Source organism: Rhinolophus sinicus, linkage group LG18 (assembly GCF_036562045.2).
Source record: "Rhinolophus sinicus isolate RSC01 linkage group LG18, ASM3656204v1, whole genome shotgun sequence".
NCBI lineage: Eukaryota > Metazoa > Chordata > Mammalia > Chiroptera > Rhinolophidae > Rhinolophus > Rhinolophus sinicus.
In genome coordinates this window covers 2079735-2096128 of record NC_133767.1, presented here as the reverse complement: position 1 = coordinate 2096128, position 16394 = coordinate 2079735, and the positions used below count along the sequence as shown (strand labels likewise).

General features: G+C 45.9%; 1 protein-coding gene across 7 annotated transcripts in view; it reads left to right on the top strand.

Annotated features, from left to right (window-relative positions):
* METTL9 (methyltransferase 9, His-X-His N1(pi)-histidine) overlaps nucleotides 1-16394 on the top strand; it is a 40479-nt gene that overhangs the window by 3500 nt on the left and 20585 nt on the right. For 3 of the 7 annotated variants that reach the window (XM_074322731.1, XM_074322726.1, XM_074322725.1), the window contains exons 2-3: nucleotides 9273-9463; nucleotides 13071-13280. In XM_074322731.1, coding sequence (XP_074178832.1) covers nucleotides 9273-9463; nucleotides 13071-13280 — 401 coding nt within the window. Of the gene's footprint in view, nucleotides 1-4749; nucleotides 4904-5315; nucleotides 5388-9272; nucleotides 9464-13070; nucleotides 13281-16394 lie in introns of those variants that run through there. The other 4 variants (XM_074322727.1, XM_074322728.1, XM_074322729.1 and 1 more) reach the window with 4 other exon arrangements.

The following is a 16394-nucleotide window of genomic DNA, read 5'->3' as shown; positions in this document are numbered from 1 at the left end:
GTAAAGGAAATCATAAATTTCCATGATTTTTTTTTTTTTTTTGTAGTCCCACAGCTGTTGCAATTCCTATGATATTGTTAGGTGGTTTTAAGTTGTGAAACCACATTCTTTGATATGGGTTAATTACTTACATTAGTCTCTTTAGGTAAACAGCTCTACTGTAGTGATAATGTACAGTTACCAAAATGTCATATATCCGTATGAAACACGGCTAATGGTGTAAAACAATGAATTAGAAATGTCATTTTCAGCAGTTTGTTGAAATAAGGTCCTGGATAGGATAAAAACAAGGCTGATTTCCATTGATGTGGAATCATGGGTGAATGTTATAGCTGTGGGTGTTTATTCTAACACTTGTGACCACCTCTACTGAAGCAGACTGGATGTGTTTCGGTGCTCATAAAATGGGACGAATGTTAAACGTCGAAAAACCGTTTCCTTTGATTTTTATGGAACCCAGGTAGAACTAGAGCTATAGATGTAGCCTCAGAATATCTCCTTGTAACAAAGGCCGCTTTCTAGTGTTGCACCTTTTCAAGCTGCATCTGTCAGGTTCCAAGGAAAACTGGTGCTGGTTTCGGGTACCTCATTTACTTCGTTATGCTTTGGAGATACTCAGGTGTGTGTGTCTGTGTTTTAACCAGTGGCACTAACAATTTGGCAGCTAATTTCTCCAAGGTGGAAGAGTAAACCGGTGCTTTCTGAATATTGAGAAGGAGACTAGATCTTTTCCGTAGAATGATTATTCCAGACATTATTTCAAGATGATACATTCACATTATGAAAATGTTGTTCACAAACAAAGGTTAAAATGAACAAAAGAAATACATATGCAAACCACAGTGAGGTTAAGTGAAACAGGAGACTGTCCTCTCTGCTTTATGTTCCAGGATCCTGGATTTGCTTTTATAAACTTGGTTGCTTGTGAAGTAACTTAACTCTAATGGTTCCCCCCCTTCAAATTAATAGTTTTATACAGGGTCTTCTGGTGTTCATTTGGGTATGTGAGTTCCATAGCCAGCCACATCTGGTTCTTTTGGAGTTGCATGAAAGTAAGGTTATGGATTTGATTGAACCATACTCAGCACAAGCTTTCCTTATGGTTATTTTATTAAGAAATTATGATGGAGGATTCTATGGTTAAAAGAATTCTCCAGCACTTGGGCAATGTTTATTCATTAACAATTGCTATTTAGTTACTGTAGCCCAGAGATGCAAGGATTCTTTGAGCTAAAGCAGCTCTGAAACTATAGTAGCAGCACCAGTGCAGTAACTCGGTTTGTTATGCTAGCTTCAAAACTGACATTATGTTTCACTTGGGGCAAGTGAGAAGCAGGGGGGGTGGGGGTGGGCGGGGTTGGCTTGCAGGCCAAATTGGACTCACTGACTTTTTTGCACAACCTGTGAAGTAAGCTACATTTTTAAATGGTTACAAAAAATGGGATATTTTGTAACACGTGAAAGTTTCTTATGTGAAATTCAAATTTCAGTGTCCACAAATAAAGTTTTATTGGAACACAGCCACCACATTCATTTACCTGTTGTTTGTGAATGCTTCCAGGCTACAGTCGCAGAGTAGTAGTTGCCACTTTGTGACCTGCGCGCTTCAAATATTTGCTATCTGATCCTTTCCAGGAAAAAAAGTTTTTCCCCAGAGAAAACTTGCAGCTTCCTTAATCAGCAGATTCTTAATCACAGGTTGCAAGGTGGGTAGATTGACTCACTGGGGAGAAACTAGTTATGTCACTTTTCAGTATTGGCAGACTGAACTTGAAAAGAGGAGAAACTTTAGATCTAGTCTTTTCGATGCATTACTCCTACTACTTAAAGTTAATGCAACTATTGCAGAGCTGCTGAAACTGGAAGGGACCCTTAAGCCCCACTAACTAAGTTCCTGGTAATATCAGTCATTCAGCAGCTTCTCAGTTGATGGACTGAAAAGAATTGTTATAGAACTCCCTAGAACCAAGCCAGGATACTTTCACCAGATGACATACAGCAAGGTATTTTACAAGCGCAGATAACGTTCAATGTTTGGAATTGTTACGATGTACCTTAAAATTGCAGCTGTGTGAATCCTGACTTATTCTTTCACCTTCTTATAGAAAGAACTGTGCTATGCCAAACACGATGAAGTCAGGACAGAATTGAAATAGTTTGGGTATTTTTTCCAAATGAAGAAACATTTGGACCTCACAGCCAGAGGTCAAAAGTTGTGCTAAAGGACAGGTTGGGTCTCCTGTCCCCTGACTTCCCAGGTACCTTGGGGCAGACCAAAGTCAAGCATGAGTTAACAGTGCTCAGGGCAGTCACCCAGCTGGCCAGCCAGACACTGACGGATTTGTGTCTGAACCGATTCGAGAGTCCGGCGGCCTTTGCAGCCGATTAGCAAAGACATTTTGAAAAGGGCTTCTTTCCTTCCTCATAACCTGTGCTGAAAACCCTGAACAAGTGTTTGCTTCAGTTTCCTGAAACACTAGGATCTGTCATCTGCTGGACACACCAGGGCCCTTTTCTGCGCCCCTTTGAAGGTGGCCTAGGAGACCTTGGGAAGCCAACTCTGTGTGGACATTGACCTTGAGAATACTAGCTGAAGTTTGCAGTTTGTGTTAAACAAGATGGTAACTTCCCAAAAAGACTTGTTTAGATCCTGTGAAGCTTTGTTCACATGTCAGGATTATAAAATAGTAACAGTGAACATTTGAAAGGAAGATAGCTAGTTATTTATGAAATCAAATCTGAAGCAACTGAATCTAGTCTGTATAAATTGTTCCCTTGCATGGACCTCAGGTGCCTTGTCACTGTACACATTGAAATCTCACCTGAAGAGGTTGTTGGGTTAGCTCCGTATTATTAGTCGAAACATAATGAATGGGTGGACAGCCTATTCCTGTGCTGGGCTTAGATGCCCAAAGGGGCCGACGGTGAAATGTGTGAACTGAGTTGATTGCATTGCAGAAACTTGGAATGTGATTTTTCAGTCCTTAGCTGTCAAGGTCAGTGTCATTGGCCCGGTCTGACCATGCCCTAGAGTAGAGAAGGTTCTGTGCTCATGGACCCTGTCAGTGGAGGCTTTCTGATGGATTTTAGTGGCATTTGATAACTCATTGCTTGTGAGAATGGCTGGCGGCCCAGCCTGACAGTGTGGTTTTCAGACATTCCCTTGAGCTTCACTTTTCCTCTGACCAGCTTTTGTGCACCTTGGACAGGAAGAGGAAGGAAATCTAGTTACAGGGCTTCTGTTGTGTGCCAGGCACTTTAAATACATTATCCCCTCTCATCCTCATGACAACTCGGGGGGGTAGGTGGTACACCCCCATTTTACAGACAGAAGATGGAGGCCGAGAGAGATGAAACTTGCTCAAGAGCACAGCTCATAGATGGCATGTTGGGTTTTGAATCCCGGTCTGTCTGCTTTGCCACTGCTTCGTGATGTCCCTCCTGGGAAACATGTCGTCTGAGGGGCTAGGAAACGAAACTGCCCCACTCGTGTGGCCCGTGTGGACAGTGCATAGCGGCGAGCAGAACGCGAGTTGGAATGTTTGCAGTTTGAGTTGAGCAGGTTGGGACAACTGCTCCCGCGCTGGCCCCCCTCCAGCTTGTACATGCGCTTCGCCAAATTTAATGTCGTAAAAAAAAAAAGCAAATCTTACCTATGTGTCTTTTCTTCCTGACACCAACTGGTTCTCCAGTTCTCTGACACCAGCTGGGTGTCCGGCCGTTTAGTTCTATTGTGACACTGCCTCCCCGAGTGAGTTAGCGTCAGTTCACAGGTTTAAGGGTTCGGCCCCACAAGACCGCCCTGACTTCCGATGCTAACCACTCTAGTCGCGGTCACAGACCACCTATGCTTTGTCTGACTTGGCTACAAATTCTGGGGTTCCCCCCACCTCAGGTTAGGTCATTTGCTAGAACAATTCACATAGAGTTTAGTGAAACACTTGATTCATGTTGACTGGTTGTTGTAAAGGTACAACTCAGCAACAAGCAAACAGAAGGAGATGCCAGAGGCAGGGTGGCACGTAGCTTCTATGCCCTCTCCAGGCACCTCCCTCCCAGCATGTCAGTGTGTTCAGCAGCATGGAAGCTTCCAGAACCCCATTTAGGAGGTTTGTGGACGTTTCATAATTAAGCGCAATTAAATCATTGGTTGTTGGTGACTACTCAGTCTGCTGCCCCTTGCCCCTCGCTGGAGGTTGGAGCGTGGGCTGAACCTTGCATCCGTATCGCATTAACGTACAGAAGTTACTCTTAGCACTTAAGAGGAGTTAGGGGCCCTGTGCCTGGAACCCGGATAAAGACCAAATATTTATTTTTTATTACACTACATTACCTAAAATCAGGAAGTTGGATTTTAGAAATAACTTTCTAATTCCTGATGTGCTCAAATCCTTTCTACTTTTTGGAATAAATGTCTTATAGCTAATGTTTGACTAGTTGAGAAACTCCAAAAAATAACTTCGGAAAAGCTTTTAATTGTATCCCTGAGTCTGATACGCACGTACGTTTTATTCTTTGAGGGGGTGATTCATCAGCCAAGATTCTGTAAAGACCAGGACATGCTCATGCTCACGGGTGTAATGAAATCTGGAAGAGACAACCTAGTCCTTCGTCGCTGGTTGGCCACTCCCGTCCAGCACGTTCCGAGCTCTGTTGCTTCCTGATTGGGCTGTTTATTACTTGGCTAATTATTAATGTCTTCTCAGTCCTGTTGCACATGGGGAGGGCATTGCTCTTGCTGCCATTCTTTGAAGACGCGATGTTTCGTGATCACATCCTGCTTTATACTTGGCATCAGCAGATGCCTGCGTCCGTGACTCGGGGTTGCTGAGGGTTCGCTGTTGACGCGATGTCCTTACTTACTTCGATGGAACCATGTTTGAGTGAGCTTTCAAGGAAGGTGGTAAGCCGAGGCCTTTGCAGACACGGTGGCCTCCAGCCCAGGAGCCAGCCTCCCGTGCAGCTGGCACACAGCCCTCAGTGCGAGCATTTCACAAGCCCTGTGCTTTGTTCTTGCCCGCGCACCTTGCTTCTGGGGTCTCTGAGGAGCTCACGTTCAGAGAACTCACCCGCTTGGCAGCGCGGGAACCCACAGACAGGCCGCCCCGTGCTGCCTGCTCATGTCAGCTTCTCGTTTAAGCTGGGTTGTCTCAGAGGAAACTGGGGGGGGGTAGGGGGGGACTTCAGGGGCAAAGTGGCTGCTCTTGTAAGGTCCTGGCCAAGCTCATAATCCCATTACTTGTTTCTCTTTGTTTCTGACCCTCTGCCCCCTGGAGTGTAAGTTCCCCGGTGACTCCACCTTTGCATTTCCTTAGACCACTGCTAAGCTGGGCTGCTTAGGAAACACTCCTGGAGTCAGAGCCATGACGTTGCCTGGGGAAACCCAGGTAGGGGATCTTAAGCAGCGGTGACTTTGCCTGCCAGGGGACTTTTGGCAAAGTCTGGGGCATTTGGGGTTGTCACAGCTGGGGGGGGGGGTGGTGCTACTTATATCTGATGGACAGAGGGCAGGGCGGCTGCTGGACATGCCGCAACGCACAGGGCAGTCCCGTAGCAAGGATTAGCGGCTCAGATGTCAGGGGTGCTGAGTTGAGAAGTCTTGGCCTGTAATAATTTAGTTGCTATCTTGATCAGATTATCTTTTCTCTAAATACATCTAGTCCCATTTAACTGGGCAGGATTGTCTCGCTTTCTCTTCTGAAAGTGAATTTCAAACAGACATGCTGGGTAGAGGTGAAGAAAAGCTTCTTTGAAAGAAAGTCTTTATAAAACAACCTGTACCTCAGTCAGGAACTGAATCCACCAGAGCTTCTCAGGGACCCCATTATTCAGACGTTGTGCGGTGGTGAGTGAAGCGCGGCGCTCGGCCAGGTGCCCCGGGCAAGGCAGGTGCTCAGCCGGGCCCCCCGTCGCGGCTTGCTCGTGGGAACGCAGTTGTGTGATGCGTGGGTAGATTGAACTGCTGTGTGCAGAACTGGATTTAAGCCACGCCTTGCAAAACCCTGGGAGTTTTAGAAATCGACAGAAACCCAGTGACAGCTGGTTATCCTTATGTTCCCTCCAGGATTTTGCTAGAATCTCCAAATTCTGTCTGTCAGACTACCGGTGAGTTTTAACACTCATTCCCCCGCTGCACGTTTATTGTTCGTCTGTGTCTGTGCAGGCTCTGAAGTCCATCCCGTCCCTGCCTTCCGCGACTTCCCGTCTTCCAGGGAGGTTGGCGCTGACCACGCAGTTGTGCACATTATTCAGCTCAGTGATCATTGTGCTGCTGGGACGCAGGAGGGCGTTAGGACGGGGGCCCGAGCTCGTGTACAAGTGCAAGGGAGACGTAGTGAAGACATATTTGGGCTTAGGTCGGACTCATGGGGGAAGAGAGAGTGAGTTGGGGTGGTGGGACATGTAGGGGACAGAGCAAATCCCATGTGAGACAGCCGTGCGAAAGGAGCCTTCCAGAAAAAGAAGGGTGGAGCGTGTGACCTAGTGGCCAGGCGTTACGGGTTGGTAGGGACTGTCACGAGGTGAGCTCATACTGACTGAGCTCTTTGGATTTTATCCTAATGCTTCTGGGAAGCACGGAAGTGACACGGTCAGATGTGCATTAAAAATTTGCATTTTTAAAGAGGTTTGCTGGGTCACTTAAATTTTCAAAGCACTTTGAATTTCTGGAAAATCAAAATGCCTAGATGTGTGTGTATGTTTTATTTTTTTTTAAATAGCAGCTTTATTGAGATATAATTCATATACCATAAAATCCATCCTTTAAAAGTGTACAATTCAGTGGTTTTTAGTCCTATACGTTTATGGGTTTTGCAGCCATCACCACTCTAATTTCAGCGCATTTCCACCAGCCCAGAAAGAAACCCCGTACCCAAGAGCAGTCGCTCCCCCTTCCCCCACCGCCATCCTTGGTAACCCTTGTTTCTGGAGCCGCCTATTCTGGGTAATTCATGTAAAGGAGCTCATGTAACGTGTGGCCCTTTGTGACTGGATTATTCACTTAGCGTGACGTCGTCAGGCCCATCCGTGTTGTCACGTGTACTGTGCTGCATTCCTTTTGATGGCTGAATACCATGCTCTGTTGTATGTACATCACATCTGTGTGTCCAGAAGTTGCTGGTCATCGGGCTTGTTCCCCTGGTGCTTATGAGGGACGCGTCATGAAGCTGACCTTTGTGTCATGCAAATGGTCAGGAGGAGCATGGATTTTATCCTTTTAAGAGAAGGCCTTCGCTACCTTTGATTCTGTAGCACACCGTTCAGTGAGCAGGTACTTTTCTGGAAGACGCGTGTGGCAGGAAAGGCTTTGACCACGTGTGCTGATGTTGATGAGTTGAGAGAAATGCCGTTAAAAACTCGAGTGTTCCTGTGGGTGTTTAAAGCAGTATTTGCAGCCAGTGGTGCCCATTCTTCCTAGTTCTGGAAGTCACAGTCCACTGTAGTTCTGGTTGTCCATTTACAAGTGGACGCCACGCTTGAGGGACTTCTTGTCCACGTGAGTGGAAGGCACCCGATTGCCTGTTACCAGGGTGATAGCTTTCATCTTGATAGTCACCTCAGCGGATAACAAATAAATAGACCTCCGAGCGGCGGCGGTGTTCCAGACTTCAGCATGTGCACCGGGTCACGGATATTAAGAAAACGGGTTGTGACCTGCTCTGTGGCACGACGTGGGGCATGGTGAGTGGTCAGGATTAGTTAAGGATTAACAAGAACATTTTTAGACCAAGGGGGAAAAAGTGGACAGTGAACATGAGAAGCTGCCTAGCGTGTCATAGAGAGAGGGAAAAATAAACGTCGTCTCTGAGTCCAGGCAGTTTTGGTAGCAGTGTTTAAATGGTAACTGAACACAAATCAGCCAACAATGGGAAACATTTGGTTTATCCAGTGTAGGGCCCAGGTGTGTAAAAAGATTAGTCCGTCTTGGAAGTTTTAATGTGCCCGTTTGCTTGTCTGCACGGGTTTATAACTGGCAGTGTCAGTCTCAGGAGTGTTACCCAAGGTTGTATTCAACGTCAGCAGGCTTCGGAAGGCTGTAAAATTGGTCCACCAGTTGTGCAGGCAGGGAAGGGACACCGACTGCTGCTCGGTGGTCGCATTTGTCGGGGAACCAGTGACTTTTGGCTCCTTATTGGGAACGTCGGTTGTTTCTTAGCTGATCGTGGCTCAGCAGTAACTGATGTGCTTGGACGTGCCGGGCTGGCTCTTCTTTATCTGGCCACCTTAGAGGAGTCTCACCGCCATTGTTGGGCTCTCCTTCTCCTGTGTGCCCGGTGCTGCAGGGAGGACTTGCCGGCACTGTCACGTTTCCTCCTCTCACTGCCCTGCCAGGGCCGGCCCTACTGACAGCCCCAGTGTACAGATGAATGAACAGAGATCGCACGCCTTGTCAGCGCTCACGCAGAAAGGCAGAGCCAGGACTCTGTAGATGGACGTGCCCTACAATCTACTTCCCCCCCTTCTCTGGTCCACTAACCCTACACGCCCACGGAAAACATTTACTGTGGGCGATTACATTTCAACCACAGCGGAGGCTCTTGAGTTTTGTTCTAAGAGGTGTATTCTGGTTAGAGCCTATTCCTGGAAAGCTGGTTCTTAGGATGGTACCATTTTGTCTTCTCGTGAATCGCACTGTGACCTGAAGTATCTTAAGTTTTCTCCAGCATATTTTGCTGTCTGTAGGCATGTTATCTGACCTGGTAAAGCACACCTCAGTGTTTGAAAGGTCTGTGTATACCCTACAGGAAGAAAGGCAGCTGAATCTGATCTCTAGAGGGGTAACATCTGCCTCTTCCTCGGCCGTTGATTGGTTTGGTGATTTTTGAGTGAAATCATTGCATTGTGTGACTGTTATCTAAAAATGAGATTAATAATGTTGGCTCTTCTTATGTTGCATCTCAGTGAAGGAGAGGCCAACAGAGCTTTCCTAGGTCTCGGGCCCAGGGATATAGCAACAGGGTACCGTGCCAGGGGTTAGAACCCTGTGTGAGGCCTGGCCCTGCCATGGCAAGCTGCAGGATCGAATGCCACTCCCCTGCCCCCACTCTGTCCCTGCCCTGAGAGTTACGAGACATAACAGAGAAACTGCCTCTGAGGAAGTGTTCATGCTTTCGTATGAGTAGGAGAGATGGTGATTATCCTCAAATTGTCGTGAGACTGTAATGTTGGGAAATCTTATGTTTAACTCAGGCTTCTGGGTTTGTTTTTGGACGTCTTAGAAAACATCTCAGTTGTGTGTTTTCATTTTTCTTCTTTCTTTCTTTTTTTTTTAGTGGTATGTGTGCAACAGAGAGAAATTATGCGAATCACTCCAGGCTGTGTTTGTTCAGAGTTACCTCGATCAAGGAACACAGATCTTCTTAAACAACAGCATTGAGAAATCGGGCTGGCTATTTATCCAACTGTATCACTCTTTCGTGTCGTCTGTTTTTAGCCTGTTTATGTCTAGAACATCTATCAATGGGTAAGTAAGTGCGTCTTGGATATTTTCTTCTTTGCCCTTAGGTTTAAAAAAAGAAAATGAAGCAGGAAAGAAATCTTGTTCGTGATGCTGACCGCCTCTAACTACAACGCTTCTGGTCAGCCCTTGGCACCAGCCGTCTGTGTTTTACTTTTGAAATTCACCAGCCCTGGGTGAAGAGCCTCGTTAGTCTGTATTTCTGTGATGGGAATTACTGAGAGCAGTGCCTCCCAGCTTTTATGTGCCCAGGAATCACCTGGGGATCTGGTTAAAATGCAGTTTCTGAGGCAGCACATGCAGGGTGTGGCCCGAGAGGCCGCGTTTCTAACAAGCTCCCAGGTGATGTACCCGAGAGAGTAGCGGGGTTCCTGACCCCCAGCCCTGAAGCAGGCTGAGGAGTGAGGCCGTACGCTCAGGCACACGTACAGCAGCAGGTGTGTGGGGGGCTCGTCCTGCCCACAGTGGGCGATGGCCTGTTTCCAGAGAAGCATCCTGCATCTGTTCTTACAGTGTCTGGGCGCCCACAGTTAGGTAAACTCATTGCGGACTTCTCTCTCCGGAGAGTGGTTTCTCATTGAAATCCATGGAAAAAGCTCTAGGACTGTTTTTTGTCCTTTCCTGGCCACGTTTGCCAGCATCCCTGAAGCCCAGGAATCCAGAATGCCGAAGAGCAGAGCAGCGGGGCTCAGCGCTTATTGGCACGCCTGCTGGCCCTCTGAGGCGCTGGGCCTGCGGCTGTTCCCCTGGAGCTTTGGGCCGGCTTGGACGGGCGGCCTGGACCCCCAGTCTGTCATCTGGTCCTTAAATGTGATTTCAGGCCCCAGGAGCCATTCTCAAGATTTCTTACTAGATTTTCTTCATTCTTTATATGAAATTGCCTGACGTTTCCTTCAGCAAACAGTTGTTATTTTTGTATTGGTAGTTGAGTTTATACAACTCGGTCTGACATTTTGTTCCTGAAACTGGCTGCATTGAATTTCTGTTCTGTTCCATTTATTTTTTCGTTGGAAAGCAGACAAGTTGCTATGGTGGTGATTTTAAACCTTTTTGGGTCCTGTACCTCTTTGAAAGTGATAAATGGTGGGAATTCTCTCTTCATGGGCCTTATAGTCAACATTTTACATGTAAGGGAGATTTCAAACTCTGACCGCTCCCCCCCCTCCACCCTGTTGGACCCTGGTTAAAATTTCCTGCTGTGGAATTTCACAGTTTGGTCAAAGAGAGGCAATACAGTTAATAAATCCCTTTGGCCTCCCTTATCTAGAGCTCTTCTGCTTTGTTTTTAACCCTCATCTTCTCCCTCCCCCACAACAAAACCGTCTCTTGCTCTGTGTCCCTATTCTCAGCTGAAAGCTTACTTGTGAGCCCACTGGTGCTTTCCACCTGTGGCGGGGGTAGGTCATCACCATGAGTGGGTGTCTCTTACAGAAGTAATTACTATGGCTCCTTCTTGAAGTCAGAAGATGCTTATCAGACTTCCTTTTTTTAGAAAAGGGAAGGCCAAGTAAGGAGAGACTTCATGGCTGTTTCAGAGTTTCTTACGGCAGATATTTATTTGTTGATGCGCCTCCTCAATAAGCTAAGTCTAGAAAGAACTTAGATTGTGGCCGGAGAACCTAGGATGGTTATTCGGCACTGTTAAAACGATCGCGTGGGCTTTGGGAACCAAAGGCACCTCAGAGGTCATACCTGTGCGTGCTGTGTGTTGGCTGGAAACTGGGAACTGAGCGAGGGCGGGGTCTGGGTGTTTTAAGTGGCACCCGTTCTTCATGTGTGGCACTGTCCCGCGCGTCTCAGGAAGTCAGGCTTTCCTGACCTTGCCCACCGAGTCACGGTGACTGTCCCAGACTCTCCCACCTACTCCCGATGACTCCTCGAGGGCAAGCTTGGTCTTGGTTGAGAAACACTGGGCCCGATGAACTTCGCAGCACTCTTCGTTCTGGTGCCTTTAGATGGAGACTGGTCAGATGCCCCCCAAGCTCTGACCTCAGGTGACCTCTGGCTCTCAAATTTTACGATTATCATGCCAAGGTTCGTTATGTCCCGACAAGGTGGCCTGGGAAGCATGTACTTTTATTACTGGGGCGTTTAAGCCAAAGAACTGTTTCGCAACCTACTTTTGGGCCTGTGGCGAGTCAGCACCCACGTTTGCACCGTATATCCCGGACCCATGCTGCCAGCGACCTCTAACCTCTTCTTGCTCTGACTGGCTCCTGTGTGAAATTTTGTATCGCTGTTTCAGTAAATTCAGTTCTTTTCTCATATTTGCTTTTTGCAGCCTGTTTTTCCACTGGGACGTGTGAGTAGATCAGGATTAAAAGCAACCTGTCTTTCGAGAAATGGTTTTCTCTGGTCCATGGTTATCACAGGGTACACCATGTTAGGTCCCGCCCTCCGTTTTCTGTGGGTCAGAAGATTTACTGTAAAAACATTATTAGATTTGGTTAAACTCTCCTATGGCTTTAGTGGGAAAAGGAGAAGGGGAGTTTGCTCTGTGAACTCCAGAATTTAAATGTTTCCTAACACTGGTCTCTCCAGGAGCTCCAAGTCGCACACACCCCTCCAGGCCTGGGGAACACACACTGCACCTTATGGTCACTTTCCGAAGTGGCAGCACAGGACACAGTTCAGCCTGGGTTTCAGGGGCTGCTTCGGGCTGCTGGCCGGAGGCTGAGCCCCAGGGCGCCCCGCACCGCGGCAGCAGCTGCCTCCCTTCACTCTGTACTGTCTGGTCTGCGAGCTCCACTTCACACACAGGCAGCTCAGAACCCCTGCCCTGGACAAACGGGGACTTGAGAGCTAGAAAACCAGTTCGATGGGGAGTGCGTTTCAGTCCAGATGCTGCTTCCACAGGATGTGGTGGGATCTGTAGCTGCTTCTCCAAGGGTTCTCTTTGGTCTCCCTTTTAACTCCTCTCAGTCTCTGTTTTCAAAGGCATTACCGTGGTTGTGAGTGTTTTCTCGAATCTTTAGACATAATAAGACCCAGCCCATTGTGTAACATAAACTGACACGAGTATGAATCTGCCTTCTTAATGCAAATTAGCGATGCCACAAACATTGCTCTGTTCCTCTTCTTGCGTCTCTTAAAAATCTATTACACTGAAACTATTTTTTTTCTTACCCATTGTCCAGTTTCATAAAGGCTTTTTTTCCCCTATTTGGTTTTTCTGCTTAGTGATATTGGCTAGTGTCGTGGTCTGATTCTGTCATCTTCTTGAACTGATAAACATGTTTTCTGTTACTCCTGCTGTCTTTCCTTCCTATTTTGACATAAAGTCTTTACATTCACCTTTTAATTTCTTCTTCCCATCCCCTCTCATCCTTTTCTCTTTCCACCTTCTATGCTTCTCCTTGTTCCACTCTTTTGGGGTATTATTTGCAACCTCAAAGACAAGTGATGTTATCTGGACATGTTTTTTTATTTTACTAACTTTGCTTTTTAATCATATAAATAATATAAAAGATAATATTTTAATCATGTGAAATAAACATTTTGCAAGTTCAAAAGCTGTTGTTGCTGAGTCACCACGATTGTGTGTGTGTGTGTGTGTGTGTGTGTGGTGCTTGCTTTGTATAGATTCTTCCCATTTTCGTCCTTTCTTTTGCAGGTTGCTAGGAAGAGGCTCAATGTTTGTATTTTCACCAGATCAGTTTCAGAGACTGCTTAAAATTAATCCAGACTGGAAAACCCACAGACTTCTTGATTTAGGTGCTGGAGACGGAGAAGTCACAAAAATCATGAGCCCTCATTTTGAAGAGATTTATGCCACTGAGCTGTCTGAAACTATGATATGGCAGCTTCAGAAGAAGAAATACAGGTACAATGCTTAGACGTCATTGGGGGTATGTGTCTTGGCTTTAGATGTATTTCTTCTTGAGAGCATATTATTCAAAGGATATGAATCAGAACCAATTTTCCATGATTAGGAATTTAAAAATTTTTCCGTATTACAATTAAGTGGAAATTGAAAGAGAAGTTATCTGTCCTTGGCAGTATCTTTCTGGAGTAGAGGAGTTGGGGCTGTCGGGAGAAAAAGAGCAGGTAAGAGGCAGCTTGGAAAGAGGAAATCAGAGGTAGGGACTTTTTCCCTGGTTGGAATCTGGCATTCTCAAATATGTTTTTCGTTAAAAACATTTTTAATTGTAAGAATATATAACATAGAATGTACCATGGTGACCATTTTTAAGTGTGCAGGTCAGTGTCCTGAAGCGCATTTCACAGCCTTGTGTAAACCGTTCACGTCGTCTCTAGAACGTTTTCATCCTCCCCACTGAAACTGTCCCCATTAAACACTGACTCCCCCGCCCCCGCCCCCGCCCCTGCAGCCTCCATTCTACTTTGTGTCTCTATGAGTTTGACTCCTCTAGGAACCTCACCTAAGAGGATTCATACAGTGTGTGTCCTTTTGTGACCAGCATGTTTCACTTACGTAGCGTCTTCAGAATTCACCCATGTGTCAGAATCGCCTTCCTTTTCAAGGCTGAGTAATATTCCATTGTTTGTGCAGACCACGTTTTGTGTATCCATCTGTCAGTGGGCATTTGGGCTGCTTCCATCTTTTAGCTGTTGTGAGTAAGGCTGCTGTGAACACAGCTATACAGGTATCTGTTTTGAGTCGCTGCTTTCACTTCTTTTGGGTACAGATCCAGAAGTGTAATTGCTGGATCATATGGTCATTCTATGCTCAGATTTTTGAGGCCCTGCTGTACTGTTTCCCACAGCAGCTACACCATGTAGACCCCATCAGCATGCACCAGGGTTCCAATTTCTCTGTGCCTTTCCTGATACTTGTTATTTTCTGTTTTGTTGTTTTGATAATAGCCATCCTAGTGGGTATGAAATGTCCGATTGTGGTTTTAAGACCATCTGCTGCTTGAGAGACTGAGGGAGAAGGCTTTTCAGTGTGGCTTCTAACGAAGGAGAGAAGAAGGGGATGCTGTAGACTAGGGGGAGCTAGGCCTGGCCCTAGACAGTTAGGCACTCTCCTGTGCACCACGTTTCTCCTCATGCAGACTAGCCCTGGAGGCAGCATTAGCGTGGCTCTTGGAACATTGGCAGAACACGGACATTTCAGCCTCGGGAAGAGAAGACCCAGGAGGAAAGGGGTGGCAGTCAGGCTGCTGTAAGCAGATACTGAATGGGATTTGATGTGGAAGGAGCGAGGGTGTGTCGCTGGTGTGATCAGGCCCAGCTGGGCAACCGCAGCTGCCGGGACAGAGGGAGGCCGACCGCACGCTCCAGCCTGCACGTCCTTGTCACTCGTGTTTAACCAGCTCGGAGGGATGTTACAGGAGCCCCATCTGGGTGACGCTGAGCTAAGGGATTTGTGAGGTCCCCCTGAGCTCCAGCAGTCTGTCTCCCCCAAAATCCTGGGGAGTCTGTGTGCTGATAATTGAAACATATTCCTTCAATGAGAAGTTAACTCATTGTTTCAAACCTTGGATCCTTGGCCTTTGTTGTAAGAATGGCTTAAGTCATACTGAATTCCTAACCTGACTGCCCTCCCCCGTTACAGAAATCTGTGTTTGAAAGTGGGTGTGGGGAGGAAAGTGGTCAAAACATGCCTGTCCCCTCCCACTGACCTCGCCTTTCCTTGCTTGGCACTAACGCCCCTCTTAAGACTCAATGTCTACGTGGAATTTTCAGTGAAACTTCAGACGTTTGAATTAGCGTTTCAGTATATTTAGAATTTACAGGCTATGTAACCTAGTAAACCTATCCACCATCTAGAAAATACTTAATAATTTTTTTCCTAATACGTAGCACATATGCCAAAATCTATTTGCAATTTGACCTCAACAGGAAATTCATACTGGTTGACACTCCCTCCGTAATAATATTAGTATGAAATAAAAACATATTCACAAAAGTAGCAACTTTGGGCACAGTGTAAGATTTTAACGAGGAAGTACTACCGTGTTTCCCCCAAAATAAGACCCTGCTGGACAGTCAGCTCTAATGTGTCTTTTGGAGTAAAAATTAATGTAAGACCCGGTATGATATGATATGATGTGATATGATATAATACGATATATCACATCACATCACATCATACCCCGGTCTTATATTATATTAAAATAAGACTGGGTCTTATATTAATTTTTGCTCCAAAAGACGCATTAGAGCTGAAGGTCCAGGTAGGTCTTATTTTCGGGGAAACACGATATCTTGCTAAGTGTAGGGTTCACCTAACCCATGATGGCAGGGCAAACTTTGAGCTTAATTCCACATTTTTTTGGCTTCTTTTTGGGAGATAGCTGTTTTTTGTTTCTCTTCAACATCTGAACCCTTAAAAATGGCTTTTAATAAAGTTTCTGGATGTCATTTTTGAAATCAATAAACAGAAAATGGCCAGGTTTTTCCTGTCTTTGCCAAGACATCATTAACCATGCCAGAAACCCCAAGTGTAAAACTTAACGATGTGCCTTTGATGATTTTTTAAAACAAAACAATAACTTTCTTTATATTGTTGGTGTTTTTCTTAAATTTAGGATTTATCAAAATACTGATGGCTTTGTCACTTCTCTAAGAAAAATGTATTTTAAATCCTCCCCGAAGGTCAACTATTATTTACCTAATTTTCTTGAAATTAAGAATCCCTAAAAAGATGGCTTGCTTCTATCATTAGAAATGCTGTTTCGGAAAAGCCATAGACATGGGAAAGGATTATACAATTAATTTTTGAGTGTGTGCATTAACAAACAATTCCACAATTCAAATGACAATAAATAAAAATCTGTTCTTTGGCAGGAAAACATTTTGGCAGCGTGTTTACCCTCCTCGGTCTACTTTACGGAAAATTAGTGTTAAAATTAGTTGACCTGATCTGACTGGTGGTTGGTGGATGGGGGAGGAAAAAAGTGTGTTGAAGATACTGAGGTGAGGGACCCAGAGGTTGGGAATTCAGTCTTTCCAGACAATTCCCGTGCGG